Source organism: Arvicola amphibius, chromosome 13 (genome assembly GCF_903992535.2).
Source record: "Arvicola amphibius chromosome 13, mArvAmp1.2, whole genome shotgun sequence".
NCBI lineage: Eukaryota > Metazoa > Chordata > Mammalia > Rodentia > Cricetidae > Arvicola > Arvicola amphibius.
In genome coordinates this window covers 25666286-25687149 of record NC_052059.1, presented here as the reverse complement: position 1 = coordinate 25687149, position 20864 = coordinate 25666286, and the positions used below count along the sequence as shown (strand labels likewise).

At 36.1% G+C, this 20864-nt stretch overlaps 1 protein-coding gene across 4 annotated transcripts in view; it reads right to left on the bottom strand.

Annotated features, from left to right (window-relative positions):
• Positions 1 to 1158: 1158 nt before the first annotated feature.
• Positions 1159 to 20864, bottom strand: part of Pcdh9 (protocadherin 9) — an 842435-nt gene continuing 822729 nt past the window's right edge. For all 4 annotated transcript variants that reach the window (XM_038310379.1, XM_038310381.1, XM_038310380.1 and 1 more), the window contains one exon: positions 1159 to 1532. In XM_038310379.1, the coding sequence (XP_038166307.1) occupies positions 1159 to 1532 (374 nt within the window). The remainder of the gene's footprint in view (positions 1533 to 20864) is intronic.

The following is a 20864-nucleotide window of genomic DNA, read 5'->3' as shown; positions in this document are numbered from 1 at the left end:
GCTATGGTCTAATAACACTTGTGTTACAACAACAGTATTGTATATGAGGATCAACACAAACTCTGTCATTTCAACAAAGTTGGAGACACACATTTGCCTGATTGAAACTATTTTTGAGTAGAGAGTTTTCTTCAGTATATGCTAATTTGAATACATTAGTTTTGCAAGAGTAACAAGTACAGAATATTATATCACATTTGATGGATAACACTTTCTCATCACTTTCTCACTTAATGGTACTAATTAAGTGATTTTGATTTTTGCCTACTTTGAAAATAAGGATATCAAAAGGAGATTCTGAATTTCCAAGCATTTGCAGGAGTATTGAGTGCTGCGATTGTTTTAAGTTTTCAATTTTCTCTCATCTTTATATTTTATAGAGTTCTAATATCATAAGTTATCATATACAAAGCAAAAATTTCAGAACCTTTTTTAAAACACAAATGTTTACGATCCTTAGAACAATGTGTGCCAAGACAGACTACTAACGCAGAAACACCTCACTGAAAGAAACAACAGAAATAAGAGGAGGGAAATTGAAAAAGGAAAGAAGCAACCATCAACACAGAATTATGCTACAACATTTTTAGGTGAATGCTATAAGTACACAAAAAGTTGTTAATAATAGCTTGCTTCTATTTACAGATACTTTAACACTGATTGACTTACAAGTGTCCACTAACGGTGTTAACAGCACAATAGGTTTAATGCTTATTTTTAAGTTCTGTTTGAAGTATAATGTCAAGTATAGAGGTCCCAGCATAAATCAATGACAAAAAAGAGCACAAATTTCTAACTGGGTATGTTTTGTCAAGTCACTCCAATCCATGGAACCATCTTCCTCTCCAAATGCATATTCTATTATTCATAGCAGCAGTCCAGGGTCAAATAAAATGCAATAATAAAAATAAATTGCACAATGGAGAGATCTCTGGAGAGTTTAATCAATTCTAGTAAAGAACATCATCACATGGCTAGTAGAACTATTTTCTCTCTTATGTTGCAAAGCATTGTATCCTCCATGGTGCTAACACAAAGTTATGAGTTCCCTACTATAAGGGGCATAGTTGTAGAGATCTATTGAATACATAAAGCTCCAACACACAGTATTAGCATGTCTATTTAGATTAATGATACTAGGTCCCATACAACTTCATCTTAAAGTTGGTGCTCCTTAGGACTCTCAGTTGTGCCACCCACTTGCTTATAGGACTTCAGATTTGCCAGAGGAATGTCTGCCATGTGGCTGCCATTGTTGAAATGGCCTTCATTGGAGCCATACTGCTTACGGTCATTGAACTGGTTCCTGTTGGTGTCTTCTTTCCACGCTCTGGTCAGGGTGTGCCCATTCACAAGCTTGTCTTTCTTGACCCATTCTTTCTGGGGTGCAAAGGTCGACAGAGGAGATTTCGGGTGTTGATATGGACCCAAGCCAGGAGGCATCCAGCAATTATCAGAGTGACCCAAAACCAGACACTCTTGAGTGCACATCTCCGTAGCTTCAGCTAATCCTCGGGGACCCAGAGGTCCATCTGTAGAGGACAAGAGAGAGAGGAAACAAGGAAGAAATTGGTTAAAATTCTCCTTCAAAATATTTTCATAGTAGAAATAGAGTGACGATAGAATCTTTTCATGAAGCAAACCATTCAGAGATATTAGTCTCCAGATTTTTTTAAATGAACAAAAGCAAATAAACTCTCTATTATCAATGAACAAAAATTTCTTTTATTTTTTCATCCTTTGTCTCTATATCCAAAAGCAATGAATAACAAAAGATGCATATGGGTAAACAGATACAACTGATCTTGATTAATCCTAAGGCATAAGAATCATTACAGATTTATATATTAAAATTTATGGGGATATGTTTAAACTTATGAGAAGTTTAAAAAGATATTATGACTTATGGAATGTGAATTATACAATGCACAGAAACAAAAATTGAATATAGTACTTGAAAAACAATGTCATTAAAACTAAATGCTCTAAATAATTACATAAATACTGTTTTTCTATGTTGTATCTTCCTATTTTGCTGTATGAAATCATATGAAAATAAGTTTTAAATATTTTGTAATAAAACTAAATATTTGTTTTCATGGCCTTCTTGACTAAATGTAAGAAATCTATTTGTAATCATTCTAAAACACAAGTAAACATAAAGCCATTTTAACTGATGTCCATATTTGGATTTTATGCCTTCATCTACATTCTAGATTTATAATGCATTAAATTAAAAATGACCTGGATGTGGTAATCCTTGAGTATAATTTTAGCTACATTTGAGTCCAAATGTTTAAGTCTATATTGGCAGCATACTCAGACCACACATGCAAATAAACAGAAGAGACAAACAAACATAGAACAAATGTCAGGTTACAAACAATCACATTTAAAGCTACATTGCTAATTGAATTACATGAACCATAATATTCAAGGAAACTTTTCATCATTTGATACCTATTTTAACTTTTTATCAGAAAGCAAAAATAAAGCATATACTTTAATTTGTGGTTTAAAAGTAAATCCTTTGTTGAAAATGGATATTTCATCCTTTAATAAAATTCAATAGACAATTAGTTAGGGAACAAGATGGGTTTTGTTTGTGTGTGTGTGTGTGTGTGTGTGTGTGTGTGTGTGTGTATTTGTGTGTGCGTATTTGTGTGTGTGTGTGATAGAGAGTGAGTGTGTTTTAAACTTGTATTTTACATTTTATTAAATGGTCAAGAGATAAATGATCCTTTGAAAAGGAGGAATCAATTTTATTGAAAAAGATTAAATGTATAGACAAGAATACTTAGGTATGAAACCTTTTAAAAGTAGAGTCAACTTAGCCTGGTGACAACCCCTGCAACAACAGCACATGAGAGATAGAAAAAAAGAAAACAAGAATTAAAGCGTAGCCTGGGATGTAGGAGACATTTCTTCAAAAACAAAACCAAAAACTAAACAAAAGAAAGAAAGCAAGGAGTCACAAAAAGAGAAAAAGTACTAAAACATATTTTTATTATGCTTAGACAACAATTAAAAATTACAAGGCAATAATTAGAATTAAGTATTTATTAAATTTATTTTAGCAGTGTTAATTTTTTAAATGCTTAGGATTTCAGGTGACCTGGATTCTTTTCTGATTTGATTATTCCTTTGCATGTGATGAACTACTTGCTGAAATGGTAACAGTTAATGGTAAGTAGTAAGCCCACAGACCACATGCTGAACAGGTTGGAGGACGTATGTAGACAACCATGGATGATAATACTATTCAAAAACACTCACATTTAGTCATATTTCTGGATTTAAAAAATCTGCCTTTGAGAATAACCTTCAAATTTGTTCCCATATGAACTATAGTCTCATCTCCTCAAAAGCGAACAATTTTCTGATATTCAAAGACACATTAATGTCTTAAAACTACTTCTCTGAAATCTCCAATGATTACTTCCTTCCTTGGATATTTAATTTAAATTTTTCTAGGAGCCTCCCCCCCCACCCATAGCCCAGCCACACTTTCTAAGTTCAAACTAATTTCTCACTTTTAGGTTTGCTGTGGTGTAGTTAGTGACTCTGCAGCCACAGAGTTAACACATTTTACTTAAACCAAAGCCTGCTTCTTGCAAAAGGATCATGGGCTTGCAGCTGCCTTTTGCCTGGCCTGTTTTCATTTAATTACTGGCTCCTTCAAGGGTCATTTCTGCTCCATATTCCCCAAGCAAATTCCAATGACCTCACTGATCCATCTGGAATAGGCACCTTGTAAGTTCCACACATCATCTTTCTTTTTGATAGTAGCAAAATTTCAGAGCACTCTCCTCCAATATTTTTTTCATTTATGTCATTTTTTTTCTTTATAGGGAAGTTTCATGCATACATGAGCTTTATTTTTTTGTTTTGTCCCAACTTGCTGAAAAATCCACTGATGTAGATGTAAAGGAACATGGCAAATCAGTTTTCAGCTTCCTTAGCAGCGCTAAGCAATTAGCAGCAGTTCACAGTGATGATCTATGAACAATGCTAATTGTTAATTAAAATTTTATGAGGTTGAAAATGTTCTGAGAATTATTAAAGATATCCTCTGCTTAAAGGCAGACCTTAAGTAATTAGGATAGAAGATGCTGATTTCACAAACCTCACAACGAAAGATCCTCAACTGCAAAGTCTTTTGCCCAGCAATACTGGGTGACGAACAATAAATGAATTATTTAACTTCGGTTAAATATATTCACTCCATTTAGAGATCAATGGAGATAAACCGGTGAAGCCTAATTTTGATGTGTTACATATCTTGGAGGCAGCACAGCAACCTTTAACCTTTACTTTTACAGTTTCAATTAATTGGATACCTTTTTCTTTTCTTGAATGTTACAAGTTACCTCAGAAATGTCAATAGCATTAAGTTTTCATTGAACCCCTAAAAGGAAACCATATAAGTTTATTTTTAAATTTGCTTCACTCAATATCCTGTGTCTATAATTATGTGTGAAACTCAAGTTTGACACATTGATTCACTTTAACAGAGTACAATGTTTTCTCTCTCTCTCTCTCTCTCTCTCTCTCTCTCTCTCTCTCTCTCTCTCTCTCTCTCTCTCTCTCTCTCTCTCTCTCTTTTAGGATCAATGTTTATTATTCTGTAAAAGTGGGCTGAGCAATAACCACACAAGGCACTGTGAGAGGCACCTGCAACAGAGTAGTTAACAAAGCAAATACCCACACTACCCCCACAGAGCTCCCATCTACCTTGGTTGGATATAAGGGTCTTTAGAGCCTTGGGCTTAGAGGGTAGAAATGGGTGACATTGTAAAGGAAAAGGGGACAAGATAATAGATTTAGAGATGCTCATCTCTCTACAGAGTACCAGGTCAACTTTTATTCTCATTATATAATTTTTCTAAGATCCTGAAAGTTCTTCTTAAAGGAAGTTGACAGATTAAGACATTTATGAGAGTTAAAATTTTTATATATTACCCAGTCCTTAGCTTTCAAAACAGGTGATTCTTACATTAAGTAATGTAATTTTTTCTTCAAGAATTCTACCAGACACGATGCATTCTTATAAAGGAACTTGAAGAATCAGATAAAGATTATAAATAAAATTGTAGAACTTTTATATATTAAGTAACTTTTTAGTGGAACATTGATCATCAGGGCATGCCCATAGTGACACGTGGATAGATGATAGGCAGATTTTGTTGTTGTTATTGTTGTTAGATTTCCCATAAAGAGGAACCTAGATGGAAACACACAAAGAGTTGATCTGAAAACAAGTGTCCCTAGAAGCTAATGCTCTTAAAGTGATGCCTGTGGAAAGTCAGAGGACATTTGCTAAGCATTAGTGGTTCTTTCTGAATAGAATTATTTGAATAATTTCTCAAGTATCAGCACATAAACGCTATAACATATAGTTACCCTTATAGTGAAAATTTTAAAGAGAAGTAGAAATAAGTGGATTACGCTACTTAAGAAGAAGAAACACACAGTGGGGCTAAGCCTAGGTAATCATGAAATAGCAAGGAGGAAATAAGAAACGGAGGGAGATAGGAAGGGAGTTAGGAAGGAAGAGAGAGGGATGGAAGGGTAGAAATAGAAGCCTGTGGATAGAATAAACTGGAGAAGGGGAAGTCTGGGAAAGAGAGGGAGCAAAAAGAAACATTAATATCAATTTGTTGTGTGATCGATCGGCTTTGATGGAAATTAGGAGGTGTTTTATCCTTCACAATGGTTTTGGGGGAAAGAAAGACATAAGAAAATAACTATTTATTTTGGGCAAATAAATTCAGAGGAAAAGGGAAACTGAACACAAACTGTACTGAATTATATAGTAGAAATTAAAAATATTTCCGTATTTTCTCATATGTAATTGTTGCAAATTGGTTGTTAAGAAAAATGGTAATTTGAGGATGAGTGTTTATTGCAAGGCTTTTATGATTATCATTGTCTTCGCTCATGCTTGCTATCTATCTCAAGTGTTCCACCTCCTCTTTAAATGACAATCCTATGTTACAGTGTAAGAAGGCTGAAAACCCCATTAACTAGGTGATAGGTGGTGTTCCTTTTTAAAAAATGTAGATTTAATTATTTTCTTTTATATTATATGTATGAGTGTTTTGTCTGCATGTCTATTTGTGCACCAAGTAAGTTCATGCCTGGTGCCAACAAAGTTCAGAAGAAGGATCTTAAATTGCCAAACCTGGAGGTACAGAGATTGTGAATCACCGTGTGGTTGCTGACAACAGAGCCAAGGTTAATCCCTGATCCAGCTCTCCAACAAATAGATTGCAATTCTTTATCTTTGGCAGGTATTTTATTCAATTATTATTTTAATTTTTTTATATTTTACAAATGTTTGCTACAGTTTCCTTTACTCCTTGTTTGGATTTTTCTCAGTGTGTGTACATCTCAGTGAGAGGACAACTGCAAGAGGCATTGCTTTCCTTCCTACTGGTGGCGCCATAGATTCAAATTCAGGTCCTCATTCTTAGGGCTAAGCGCCTTTACACAATGTAAGCTATTACTGTACTCTTAATTTCCCTTCAAACATAATCACAGTTCTAGATTCCTTGTCGAAGTCTTGGGATTTTATGTGCTCTTGTGTGTGCATAGGTGTGAATATTTAGGTGTATATTAGTGCTGCACAACTGTGTAACTTTGTTTTTTAATTTTTTTTTATTAAAGCTGTGATGACTTATGCAAGGTACATCACACATCCTGGTAAGGATTCAAAACTGCCACAAATACTGGAACCTAGGGGCATCTCTGGAAAAAGCTAGAAACCTAGTGCAATCGAAACTCATAGGAATCTATGAGGGTGACCCTAGCTAAGAATCCTAGCAATAGGGGATATAGAACCTGAACCAGCAATCTCCTGTAACCAGGCATGACTCCCAGTGGAAGACTTGGGACCCCCCCCACCCAGCCACAAAACCTTCGACCAACAATTTATCTTTCTTACATGATGTTCTGGGGTCAGGAAGGCACAGAAATTAGAGTCAGAAAGGCACAGAAATTGTGGGAGTGACCAACTAATGACTGGTCCAGGTGGTGCCCCATACCCTCCCTGAGAGGGAGCTCACCCCTAATGGCCCGGACTCAGAGGTAGCATACCCCAGAGATCTAGAATAGAACAAAATATAAGTGACAAAAATAGAAAGAAAGAAAAATAAAAAGAAAAGAAAAAAATCAATGAAATGATTCCTGACAATACTGTCTTATACTCATAGATTGATGCCTAGCCCAACTGTCATCAGAGAAACTTCCACTGATGGGAACTGATGGGAACAAACACAGAGACCTACAGTCAAAGATTAGGTGATGCTCAGGGAATTCTGCTGAAGAGATGAAGAAAGGGTCAAGGACACCACAAGAAAACCCACAGAACTAATTAAACTGAGCTCATAGGAGATCATGGAGACTGAAGAGACAACCAGGGAGCCTGCATGGGACTGATCTAGAACCTCTTCATATATGCTACAGTTGTGTCAAGTGGCCCTCTTGTTAGACTCCTAATAGACAACCCCTGATTCTGATATCTGCGTTTTGGACCCATTCCTCCTACCAGATTGCCTCATCCAGACTTAATATAAGTTGAGTGCTGCTGGAGGACCTTCCGCTCCTTCAGCCAATAGCTGCTGAAATACCAGCCCACTGGGGTGTGGTCTATTTATCTTTAAAAAAGAGCAGCACGCCTTGGCTCGCTCTCTTGGTTCTGGTGCTTGGTTCCAGCTCCTACTCCAGCGAATAGGCTCCTTTCCTAATGGTTGGTGTTTTGTGAGTTTTACCCCCCAAAATAAATACCTCTTTAAATCCTAACTCGTGTGGAATTGTTTTGCACATTAGATGAGGAGCGAGTCTTACTGCAACCTGATATATCTTGGCTGACTGCCTGATATCCACGGGAGGTCTGCCTGAACCTGAAGAGAAACAATGAAGAAGTAGATTGGCAGGGGGTAAAGGGGAGGTGGGTCAGAGGAATTGGGAGAAGGAGAGAGAGGGAAACTTTGGTTGAGATGTATAAACAAGTAAAATACATAAACAATAGCAATAGAAAAGTCATGATGACTTATGCAAGGTATATCACACATCCTGGTAAGCACTGAAAATGGCCACTTATACTTTTAATAATTTAATCATTACAATAAGTTTTTTTCTCTGTCTTAAAATAACTGAAAACTAACCCTGGTGATTTTAAATGCTGATATGTTTGTTGATGTTTTCATTTAAAAAACTAAAATTATTTATTCATTTTTATAATCTTCAATCTGAATTTACCCCTTCTGGGTTTTGGTTTATAAAAAAGACGAGTGCTAAAAAATTATACAAACCTTCACCCAGATCCTGGATTTTAACAAAAACCAAAAGTACACACAACAGAGCTCCCCGAAAGTGATCTTAGATAAAATTTATATCAGGTCTCAAAATATTTATCCCTCAAAGTCGGCACAAGTCACATTCTCATTCAAAACCAAACAAAATATTTTCTAAAAATTTAAGCAATAACGGCAATCTGGATGTTCTCTCTCCTGCTGACTTTTGAAGATGTAGGCTCACTATTTTCATTCCAGTGGAACTCCGCTGTCATTAGAGGACTGATGATTGCATGGTCCTTAAAGTCCTGTTATTCTATGTAGAAGTAAGACTATCCTCTCACTGTGTAACTCCCTGTACCTGGCTTAGTGGAATCAGTCTTACATCTTTATTATCTGAAACGCTTTGACTCCAAACATGTATGACAACAAAGCAAATTCTGGGACATTTAAATTACTGAGTAATTTCATACTGTCTACATTTGCTTTTTGGTTTTTTATGTTTTTTTTTTCTGTGAACGAATCTTAGTGTAATTGTTCTTATTAGTAAAATATATCTAAACACACTGTTGACTCTCTTCCTCCTATTTGGTTGACTTTCCAATCTGGATATGAGGCCTTTTCTTTTGTTTTATTGAGTCTTGTTTTTTTTTCCTATTTGGCTGTCTTTTCCTGGATGCTGTTCTTTTCTGAAGAGGAACAACATGGGAGGATTCTAGGGGGAGAGTAGAGGTAGGGGAAGCTAAAAGGAAAGAAGGGAGTGGAACTGTGTTTATGATGTAGTGCATGGGAGAAGAAATTATTTTCAATGAAAAAAAGGTAAGTCATGTCATGTCTTTGGATTATTGGATTATTTTTGCCATATGGCACTTGATATTTTTAATTTGTTCAATATTATAGAACAGAAAATTCTTACAAACTAATGAATATCTAATTGTCATGTTGTAATGTCCAGTTGGTGACACAAATGTGTATATCTATATAAAAGAATATTTTGTAAAGAAAAATGAAATTTTATAAGTTTTGGTCACTGGATGCTATTGGGAAACACAAAACAACAATAATAAAACCAATACAAACAAACAAACAAAAAACTATACTGTAAATGTTTCAGTTTTTCAATCCTCATATTATAGCCTTAAAGTTGGGAATTTAGATAGAGATATTTGTAGACATCAGGGAAGTAGAATGGGGGCATTGGGACAGTGAGTAGTGACTTTTTTTGTTTTTTTCGAGACAGGGTTTCTCTGTGGCTTTGGAGCCTGTCCTGGAACTACCTCTTGTAGACCAGGCTGGCCTCGAACTCACAGAGATCCGCCTGCCTCTGCCTCCCAAGTGCTAGGACTAAAGGTGTGCGCCACCGCCACCCGGCAAGTAGTGACACATTAATGGAGAGAGGAGAGTAGTACTATACAGATGATAAGAAGAGAGCCTTGGGCAATAACTGGGAGGAAATTTTAAGTAGTAGAATAGAGAAAGAGAGATAACTAACACTAAGGATGCTTCAAATATTATATGAAAACTTGTACTTTCATGAACTTCATTCTTATATGCACACACAAACACACACACATGCTCTCTCATTGACACCCAAGTCTATATTTGGCCTATTACCATTGATCTTTGTTTCCCACTGAAATTTAATGGTAAGAACCTATTCCAGTAGACACTGCATATTTGAGGCACAGAATTTGCAGAAGTTAAGCTAGTACTGAGAAGAAAGTTTCATCCATGCTGCTTCCTGTTACTGAATGTTTTATTCAGGTTGTTGGAGAGAAAATTTATCAACAGTCCTACCCAACAGTGAACCCTTTGAATCACAGCGATGATGAGATGGCCAACATATGTCCGTGGATACAGTAATGATAGTCATATGATCGGATTTAATGCCCGTTCTACAGAAATAAGCCAAAGCCTGGTACTGGATATCTAATCAATAACACATGATTAGAGACTTTGCAAACTCCAAGTGTTGAGCCTACTACTTTTACTTTGTAAAAGGAGCGCAGGATCAATGGGCCTTTATAATATAAATCTTTCCTCTGGGAGATTACTGCAGTTTTCTCAGCAGAGAAGTTTAATTGTGCATTGAGTGGTGGTTAATGCAGCAAATCACAAGTTAAAATGCAGAGGGTAAGTTTTCCTGGAGGGTTCTGTCGCAAGTTCAACATCTCTTTTATACGCCTTGTCTAAAAAGTTCAGAGAAGGTGGCAGAAGAGGATGCAGAAAGATTGTCCAACTCAGATATAGTAGAGGACTCTGTTTAAAGTAGTCTTTTCTGGACATGGTAGAACCACTCTACTTATGAACACAGAGCAGTGGTGATTCTTCCTACAGGATCAAGGTAGTCACCATTCCATTTTATCACAGATGATGGGGGTGTTCAGGGACTCCAACCGTTATAAGAAGTGCTATTGTTAGTTTATGTCTATGGAGGAGGGAAAGCCAGATTTTTAGAAACTGTGACCAGAGGTAGGTTGCTCATGCTTCATTAAATGGCACCACATCCATTAGAATATGGGCAGCAGATGTTGAACTCTGTAAGTCATATATGGAAGCTGGAAAATAGGTAGCGGGTGGATCTGGGATGAGACAGGTTGGGAACTTCCGCACACCGTGCCCCCGTATCTGCGTTTGGTGCGCTGGCACCCAGTTTACGAGATTCGGGCAAGGGACAGGAGGTTAAAATACACAAACACAGACAGACAGAAAGACAGTGACACAGGTCATCATTGAATTCCCCAAGAATGCCCCCTTTATTGTGTTCAGGGGCAGAATATATAGAGATAGCCATGCCCCGGCCAAACCCACCAGAAACCACTCTGCCATCAGGAACTCCTGAAGGTCTGGTGCTCAGAGCAGCTGTAGGCACTCAGATCAGGGGATTACAAGAAATTCAGGATCTGGAGTCTCACTGCTCCCAACAGGGAACAATGAGGAATATGATATAAACACATTGCATATAGGTATGAAATTATCAATGTATTAATAAAAATATTATAGAAGATAACACATTATTTTTAACTCGTGCTTTCCTCAAGTTGCCTCAGTTCTTTCTATTAGCATGAGTGGATAAACCAAAGCATCACTACACATCTTAAAATGATAGCTACACCCACTGATTTCAATTTGTCCTAGCCATTTACCTAAGATTTAGGCAAAATAATGTTTTATTAATTTATTTTACCTGAATTTTCTTGTTTGTCTTTAGGAGATGGAGTTCATTATGAAGATGTGGCTGATCTTGAACTCACTTTGCAGACAAGGCTGGCGTCAACATCTGAGAGATTCTTGTCCCTCTACCTGAAAGTGCTACTATTAAAGGTGTATACTAACAAACCAGTTTAAGAAGAACTCCAAGCTTATTAACTTCCTAGTCTTATCCGTCAGCATCTGTGACTTCAGCATTTGCCTTCTGTGATGGGCCCTCAGACCAGCCATAGACCTGTACTGCATAATTTTGCTTTGGGTTTACTGCTATTAACCTACAGTAGAAAACCTTAATTTTTTTTACTTGTTTCTTCTCTTAATCACTCTTCTTACAATAAAATTTCAGGAAGATAAATATTCTTAGCCACTTATTTTAAGTTCATTTTAGTGTCTGTAGAAGACCAATACAACAAAATTTAGTATTTTTACTAGCTTATTTCTACCCTGGGGTTGTTCTTTTCTTTCCTTTAAAAAATTTCTTTTGCAATCAGCATAGAAAAGCAAAACGATTTATCTTCTTTTAGATTAGCTTGAATAGAATTTTTATAGTTTGTGTAAGTCTTGGGAAAGCTGAAAGAAATGTCCAAAGTATATTTCTTTGATAGATTTACTATAGGCAACATTCTATATTCGTTATCATTATTATTCTCTCTCTTTTTTGGAGTTACTGTGAAAATTGGCATGGCTAATTTACTAACAGTATAAACATGTCTAAACTAAATAATTTTCAAGGGAAAGCTGCTATCAAAAACCAAAAGAACTGTTGACCACTGCACAAACTCCCATTATATTTCTTCCTACTTTACACTAATTTTCTTATACAAAAGCAGTACTATTAAGGAATGTCATTTTGGGGCTAAATGTTATTGAGTTACTACTCTGTTCTGATGCAAAAATAACCACAGAAGCCTGTGCTTTGATGTCACTGCAATGCAGATTTTGTGTGTAATGAGTAAGCCAGCTGAATAGGTTTAACGTAGAGATGAATACAGAAAACTTGAGTAATCTCTTCCCACCATACTCAAGAATCCAGTCGACAGTAGCAAAGATATTCAATGAAACTATTTACTTTTTGTGGCTAGAGAGATAGCTCAGCTGTTTACATGTTGCTTTATGAGTAAGTATGGGCACCGATGTTCAATTTCCAGCATCTGTGTAAAATAGCTGGCTGCAATGGTTTATGCTTGTAACCCCACTTGTGGGCAGGTGGAAAGACATGAATATTTGGGGATCTGAACGACCAGCTAGCCTACCCTACAGTTCAAACAATAAGACACATATGAAGTTCGTGCATAGCAGAGAGTGCATGTGCAACTTGACACACGATTGACCTCTGGGCTCACAGGTACTTGCATGTGCATGTGTGTGCTTAAACACAAATATACCTTATATTTGTACACATACATACATACAAAAATGTGTTTTTTCTAAATACATTCAGTCTTTTTTTTAATCTTGTCATTTTAGTAGTAATGCCCAACCTGCAGTGCATGGGACATGCAGCTTAGAATAGCCACAAATTCTAACATATTCTAACATATTCCTTTTTATTTTTTTCTAATCTTTCTTTTTCTTTTTAAATTTTGTAGATGACATTATATGGCATTGTTTAAAGATTATAAAATACCACATATTTAATAGTGGGTATATGGACTACCTTCCAAAGGTTCATGTGTTTTTAAGGTCTGGTTATCAGTCTACAGTTACTGGGATATGGTATAACCATGACTATATGCATAACCATGGAGCAATGGTTTAGTGAAGAGACATTAGACCGTTCTGCATGTAACTGTGCAGAGAACATAACTTCAGCTGCTTCTCTTACTCAGAGTGATGTGTTTGGCCTTCTTCACACAGGCTCTTGTCATTATATACTACATTGCTGTGAGCCCAAAACAATGTGGCCAAGCAAAATATAAACTGACAGTTGTGTGAATAAACTGTATTCCTCTTAAATTCATTTTCCCAGATATTTGTCAGACTGACAAAAAGATGATTCATCAATCTAAGGATAGTCTAAAATGTGCAGGAGGATGCACCTAGTATAACTGCAAGACCACTCAATTGATACATGGACTTGAGTTTGCCCAAATTTAGTAAGAGATGTAGATTCCAGATACTAACTGAAAAGTTTATTTTTGAGAAAAATGTTCCCATTCATTCAGCCTTTCACTAATAACTTTTTTGATTTAACTCATTTTAGGTAAAAATGATTGTTGCAGAAAGCATGTGAAGTCAGAACAAATCCTTGAATTTCAAGCACCACAGTCATCAGAAACTCATCTGAGTTCTAGCAGAACAATGAACAAGAATAGATTTGGAAAAAGCAATTTTAGATTTCATAGATCACAGTCTCTCATTTATAAATTAAGATAAAAACGCTGGGTATTGATGCATGAGCTTTTCATATTTCTTACTCCTTGATGTCATTAAGTTTGTTAGCCATAGAACCTGATAATTAAGCATTTCGGTATTATTCTCATTTTACATATCAAGAGTGCAATTCACCCAAAATTATCATGATTCTATTGTTCTGGTAGATGAATTTATCATCTGGGTTACATTTATGTTTTGGGATGTAAAATTATATTTTCAGTGAACACGCTCATTTCTATATGCAATAGGGAAGTTAATAGTTTATACACTCTTCATACAGAAATGGCTTTCTTAGTCACAGATAACCCAGTCTCACCCGAAGAGTCAGATTCTCTTTCAGAGAAGATACTAATATGCAGTAAACTGTAAAGATTATTTGGAATGGGGTTGCTCCCTACACATCTTCTTCCTTTTTCTGCATTGCATGAATAGCAGTAGGCCTTCTCTCATCCATTATAGGTAAGTTTTCAAAAGAAAACAGTCTCAGGTAATGTTATGCTTTCTGATTTATTTCCTATTACAATTTTATGTTGAAATCAATTCAAAGACAACAGTGTAATGAAACGGACATTTGTTGATTATGTAAACTAAGTTTCAAATTTTGATCAGATTTGATTTGGAACACCTTGCTCACATTACTGCATATCACATTTACTTTATTCTGGAGTTTACTATTTATTTTAATGGTATTTGATGACTTTCATTAAAAAAAATCATTCATATACTGATGCCTGAATTACTCTCCATTTCCTGTGGACTCAATTCGTTCACAGATACTGTAAGTACATCTTATTTAAAATGAATGATCTTTGAAAGAGAAAATCATAATTATGAGGCAATGAAGTCACTTAAAAGAGTCTGCCCTTCCAATAGCACAACTTTACTCTTAGGGAAAATGAGTTAGTATAGTATGAAGCCAAAAAAAAAAAAAGGAAAGTGGATTCAGATTACTGCAACATGGTAGCAGTTTGACAAACTTTTATATTTATAAACAAAAGATCTCAATCTGAATGTTTATCTCTCCACATTCACTGAATTGAAAAGGTTCAACAGTTCTAGAATATTTAAAGTGACAGTTATTGTTGTGTTGATTTGGGTTTTTTGATTTGTTTTGTTTTCTCCTGGAAATCTTTCCACAAGATTGATTTCCTGGTAAGATGAAATTTAAAAATATAGAAACAATGTATATAATTTTACTTCCTTAAAATGTTACAACTGCTTGTTTGAATCCTAGCAGTTAGTACACAATGTTGGATAGTATTTTTACTTTATACAGTGTCTCTTATGCCCTGCCTTCCACAATAACCATTCAGAATAAGAGTCAGGTGAAGTTCATATTCATGTTTATGCTCAGAAAGCTATGATGATTTTTTTAAAACTAAGGTGTGTCTCTGCCATTTTCATTTGGAGCTACTGTCTGCGTGTAGGCGTTCTAATTCTCACAGTAAGTAGTCACATAAGACTGTAACTCTCTGAAATAGTAGGGAACACACATCATTAAATAACCAAAAATCTCGGAAGCTGGGAAGATAACCCAGTGTGTAAAACACTGTTCAGCTTGAGGGCATGAGTTCGAAACCAAGAACCATGTAAAAGCTGATCACATAGTGATCCCAGCATCTCTGTGGCGACATGGGAGAGAGAGACTGAGGAGTACCTAGGAGCATGTTTGCCAGCTAGCGATGGCAGTGTGTACAGCAGGAGAAATAATAGATCCTGTGCCAAACAACATAGAAAGCATAGACCTATATCTTAATTTGTTCTCCCACCTCCACACAAGTGTTAAGTTGTACACAGGCCTTAATTCGCATAAGAGTAGGGGCATACCCACACATAACCAAAACCTCAAGATATGATGCAATTTACTACTGGTAAATTGTACCTGAAGATCATTATATTTCAGAGGCCAAATGCAAGAGGAGCAAAAAAAAAAAAATCAAACAAACAAAACAAATCTCTAGCTGTGGTTCGTTCGATTTATGAGTGTACAAGCACATATGTTTATACTTGAATTATTTTACTACCACTTTTAATTGAAATGTCATTATCTCCCTGCTTCTCAAATGTTAATACACTTATGAATCACTTGAGGAAACCTTTAAAATGCAGATTATGAGACAGGAAGTGTGGAGTGTGTCCTGAATCCTCACATTTATGCAAATTCCTCTGGAAAAAAAATGCTATCTGATGTTCAGGAACCTCATGTTGAGATGCAATGGCATATTTTTATTTCACTTCAGTCTATTATTTCTCAACTGAAGTTAAATTTCTCAGACTTCATCTTGTCTCTGAGCTCACCAAAGATCTTTTAAACACATGCATTGCTTGTTTCCACAGAGAAGCGGTGACTCAGTAGCTTGGAAGTGGCGTGTAGGATCTTTCAAATTCTAGAGCTGACCCACTCTATGTCCTTCCATTCACTAACCTTACTGCTTCTACTTCCTGTGACACAGCACAAGCTTCTCCAGAACACTGTTGTATAAAATTGGCTCTGGTAAACTCTCAGTATAATGTGACCTTGCGTACTGATGACTCTACAGTTTATATCATGGTGCTTTGTGTTCTTAGACCATGACACAAGACCCGACTACTACTTGCCTGTATTGTTAGATTTCAAAAGTATCATTTCTGAATTAAAATAAATGTTTTCATTTCCCCCGCCTAGTTATTATTCATGAAATTTATTTATTATTCATTCTTTAATTTATTTGTTTCTTCTTTCAAACATTCTCTAGCCCTGGAAATTCTAGAACTCACTATGCAACCCAGTTTGGCTGTTATCTTACAGTACTCAATCTGCTGAACGAGAGCTGGAATTACAGACACAATCTACCACACTCAGCTTCAATTCATCATTCCGAAATAAGAAATATTAATCATACAATTGATGTTTCAGAAAAATACAGATTTAGAAATGAAAATGCAGTCATCTTCGGGACCTTTTAGGCAGAAATCTAAACTTTGTCTCTGTATCATATTTTCCATTCTGTTTCTGTGATACAATATGCAATCAGTGATTGTGTCAAACACATGAAAAAGAGGTTTCAGAGTTGCAATAAATTTACCAATCCATTGCATTTTGACGAATAAAAGCAGTTAAGGGAGGCCCCAACATGGGCCTGATTACAAGATTCCAAATGGCAAGTTTCTGAGTTCAGTTTCTAAGACCTGTCAGAATCGCTCATTCTTCAGGCTGCACATTCGTCACCTCACCTTCATGCCTTTGAGGAACATAAATAACCAGCAAACTGGGTAGGATGGGAGCTCATTGTGGACCAGCACTTCCAGAACGGAAGGCAACCAAACAGAATCTTGACAACAGCCTTGTGGGACTTCAATCCTGTGAATTCAATCTGAATATTTGTGATAACAAGGAATTAAGAGTAAGATGCAATCTTATGCTTCTATACCTGCAAAACCGCGGGAAATTCTTCCGGGCAGTATAGAAAGCACGTATAGCACTTATATTTTACTTAGCTCACACAGTCAGCTGCCTGACAACTCTTAGTTCTCCCCAATCCCTCACAAAATTTGCAGCTCCAAACAGCTCTTGTTTCTTAACAAAGCTTATGTATGCCTTGTAATTTTTGTACTATTTTTTCTGCACATTCTAACCAGAGGCTATAGATGTGTTTAGGTTCACTTTGGGTGATAACAAATTACTACAAATTTACTGTCTCAGGACAACAAACATGTACTCTTCTACAATCAATAATCTGGGATCAATTTCTCCAGAGTAAAACCACAGATCCACAGGCAGGTTCTTTTTCCCCCAGGAAATCTCTTCTTGAATGATTCTATCAGCATCTTCATGCTGTCTATGACTGTGCATTGTGCTTGTTTCCACCTGTTTTCAGAGAACACCATTCTGTCTCTGCCTCTTTCAGCCTATTATATTTTTGTCTCCCTATTCTTTCTGTGTCCAGTCGTGCAAGGGCCACTTGTATTTTATTGAGTTATCTAGGATATCTTCTTTCAGGAGACATTTATTGAAATCCTCAAAGTTCCCCTTGCCAATGAACACACATTGGTACATTCAAGGAAATGATGACAGGACTTTTGAGAAGATGGACAATTTATAAACATATCATTCACCTTAGCACGGTATTTGGGCAGAATGTTTCCTTTCTTGTCCATGTCAACATGATGAAAGAAACAGGCCTTTTCATGGCCAAGGTAATCCAGATCATTTTCTCCCTACAAAATCTCTCATTTCATAATCTACTTCCCTACATGTCGACCATGCCCTACCATATTGGATTGGTTGCAGTGTCTTCAATCAAATAATGATAGCGTTCTCTCTGGGCTTTGGCTTTATCTTTGTTTTTGCTCAGCGTATTCTCAATGATTTCAGAGCAACCCACTTTCTCCAACAAGTAAGATATTTCTGGAAAGCTGATTCCTCATTGAGGCATTTCTAGTGCACAATTAAAAGCAATATTCTCCACAGAGACATTCTCCAGCTCCGTGCACATCTTCATGGTATTTTGTTTGTTTGTTTTGGGAAGCACTCATCATCATCTCTCAGAATGCATTTGCTAATGGTCTATCTCTCAAGCTAGAAAATAGATAGCTTGCCTTAAATGAAATATCATTGATATTTGTCATGAGAATTTAGTGTATTATCAGAAATTAGTAGATATATTTAAAGGAAGCAATGGAAGTTTTCAGTGGGTTTCCAAATCATCAAGTTAACTAAAGGACTATTTAGAAGGCATTGCATGGCTATTTCAGTGAATAAATTAGTTCATAGTAATATTTCTAACCCTCATATAAGAAAAATTGATGACAAATCCATAGTATAATGTTTCACAGAGATAACACGCCATGTTTAAGTAGCATAAGTAAGAGAAAATAGCCACATTAAAAAACTATTGTATTATACCTAACTTTGAACTGAAGAACTTTCTCTGCCCCCAAATAAAATGTAATTGCACTACTTCCTCTATCCCAGGTTTCTACTAATCGTGCCAGACAGTTCATTATTTCTTTAACAACAGAGATCTTTAAAGAGCTTCAGGAATCCAGAGTTATACAATATGCAACAAAAGCATCCTTGAAAGTCTGAAGATACCAAAGTAATTATTAGCAATTACTCTGAAGCCAAACTGTACAGAAATGTAGGTCAAGGCAGGACTTGGGCTTTTGTATAGGTGTGTTCAAGTTAAAGAACTACTTAAAAATATAAGTTGATTAGCAAAACAACTTTATACCCCATAAATACATTATCTTGACAAGAATGTTAGACACAATTACTTTTTGCAAACATGAAGAAAAACTGGGGTTTTTAAAACAAGTTACTACTTCCTATAAGAGCAACTATAGAATACCACTTTGACCTTTATTTCCTAAACTCCGCTGTACATAATAAGGGAAAATAAAATATTGTATTTTGAAAGAGTATCCTAAGGGAACTGTTGAAAATGCCATTACTATATTATTGAAAATTACCTACATAAATGGTATTATATAGAGAATATCCCTCAGGGTGGTGCAGAAGATTACCTTTATAGTCTAAACGGAATGTTTATTTCTTAGAAGACCTTGCAAATACCAAGAATTTGGTTCATTAACCCACATCTCTGCAAGACAAATTCCATAAAGTGATAAATACATGTAGTTTTGTAAATTCTATAAAACATGCAGAGACTTCTGCAATGTTTATTGTTCATCTTATGACAAATTATTGATTGGCTATTGTTTGATGAAGGAGCAGATCCAACTCTTAGTAGATTGTTAATCTCAAACATTCAGTAGATATACTGTTGCAAGATTTCTCAGAGAAAAATTCTTAGACTTCTATACTATAATGCATATGAAACACTATTTTTTTCTGAGATGAAAAAATTGTTGCAAATTTAGCCTGTTTTAAAATTTAATCAAAACTGCACACGTAGCAGATATCAATGGGTTGTGGGGAGACCCACTCTAGTGTAGAAAGCTACATCTCAGTTTCTGCATCAATAGATCAGGGAAAACCTCTGAAGAGAGCATTGAAAGGTGAGAAGAGCCAGAGTTCCAGGAAGTCTGTTGTAAAACTGTCTTTCCTAGAAATAGCTGTGTAAAGAAGACAGGGATAAAAGCAATATCATTTGCCATGTTAACAACTTCAATGGCTATTCCTGGTTGTCAACTTGACAGCATCTGTAATTAATTAAGTCTTAAATAGATGGGTATGCCTGTGGAGAATTTTTCTTAATTCACCCATTTGAAATGGAAAGATCTACCTTTAATCTGGATCTTTTGAGGTGTGAAGATACACCTTTAACCTGAGTCACCCCTTCAGGTGGCAGCCTATTTAAGAATATGGAAAAAAGAAGCTCTCTCCTTGCTTGCTTGCCTTCACTGTGCCTGGCAAGTTTATTCTTCCACTGTCATAGAGTCTACTTCTTTGAGCTTATACTGAGGGACCAGCTAAGGCATCTAGCCTTATGAACTGATTCTTTTACTTAATTCTGGTAGACAGCGATTATTGGCTCAGCTGAACCACATCTCCTCCACACACACACACGCACACACACACACACACACACACACACACACACACACGCACACACATATGTTCTCAGCCTTGGAACATTATACACAGAAACAATAAAAATAAACTTAGCTGTCTGGAGATTACATACATTCAAGTACAAAGGAAGCTCCATTTCCCCAAATTCCAAAAGATAGTCTGAATATCCAGAAATGGACTCAACATTTGATTTGGGGCCGTTAAGGGAATGTCTGCTTTCCTCATAAACTTGTGATGCTGCTTCCCTTTTACTAAAAGAAATAATTTCCTTTATCACTGCCAGATGGCACAAATGGCTATGCGGTGTGTCCATTAGCATACCAAATACATGTTGGCCTCCAGGATAGTTCAGTATGACAAGTACCTGTGAAACATTTGAAAGTCCATGCTCGTATTATCATTCTTCTCACCCCCTCTCATCCTCTAAACTCAGTTTAGCACATGAAATTCCTTTCCCCCAGGTA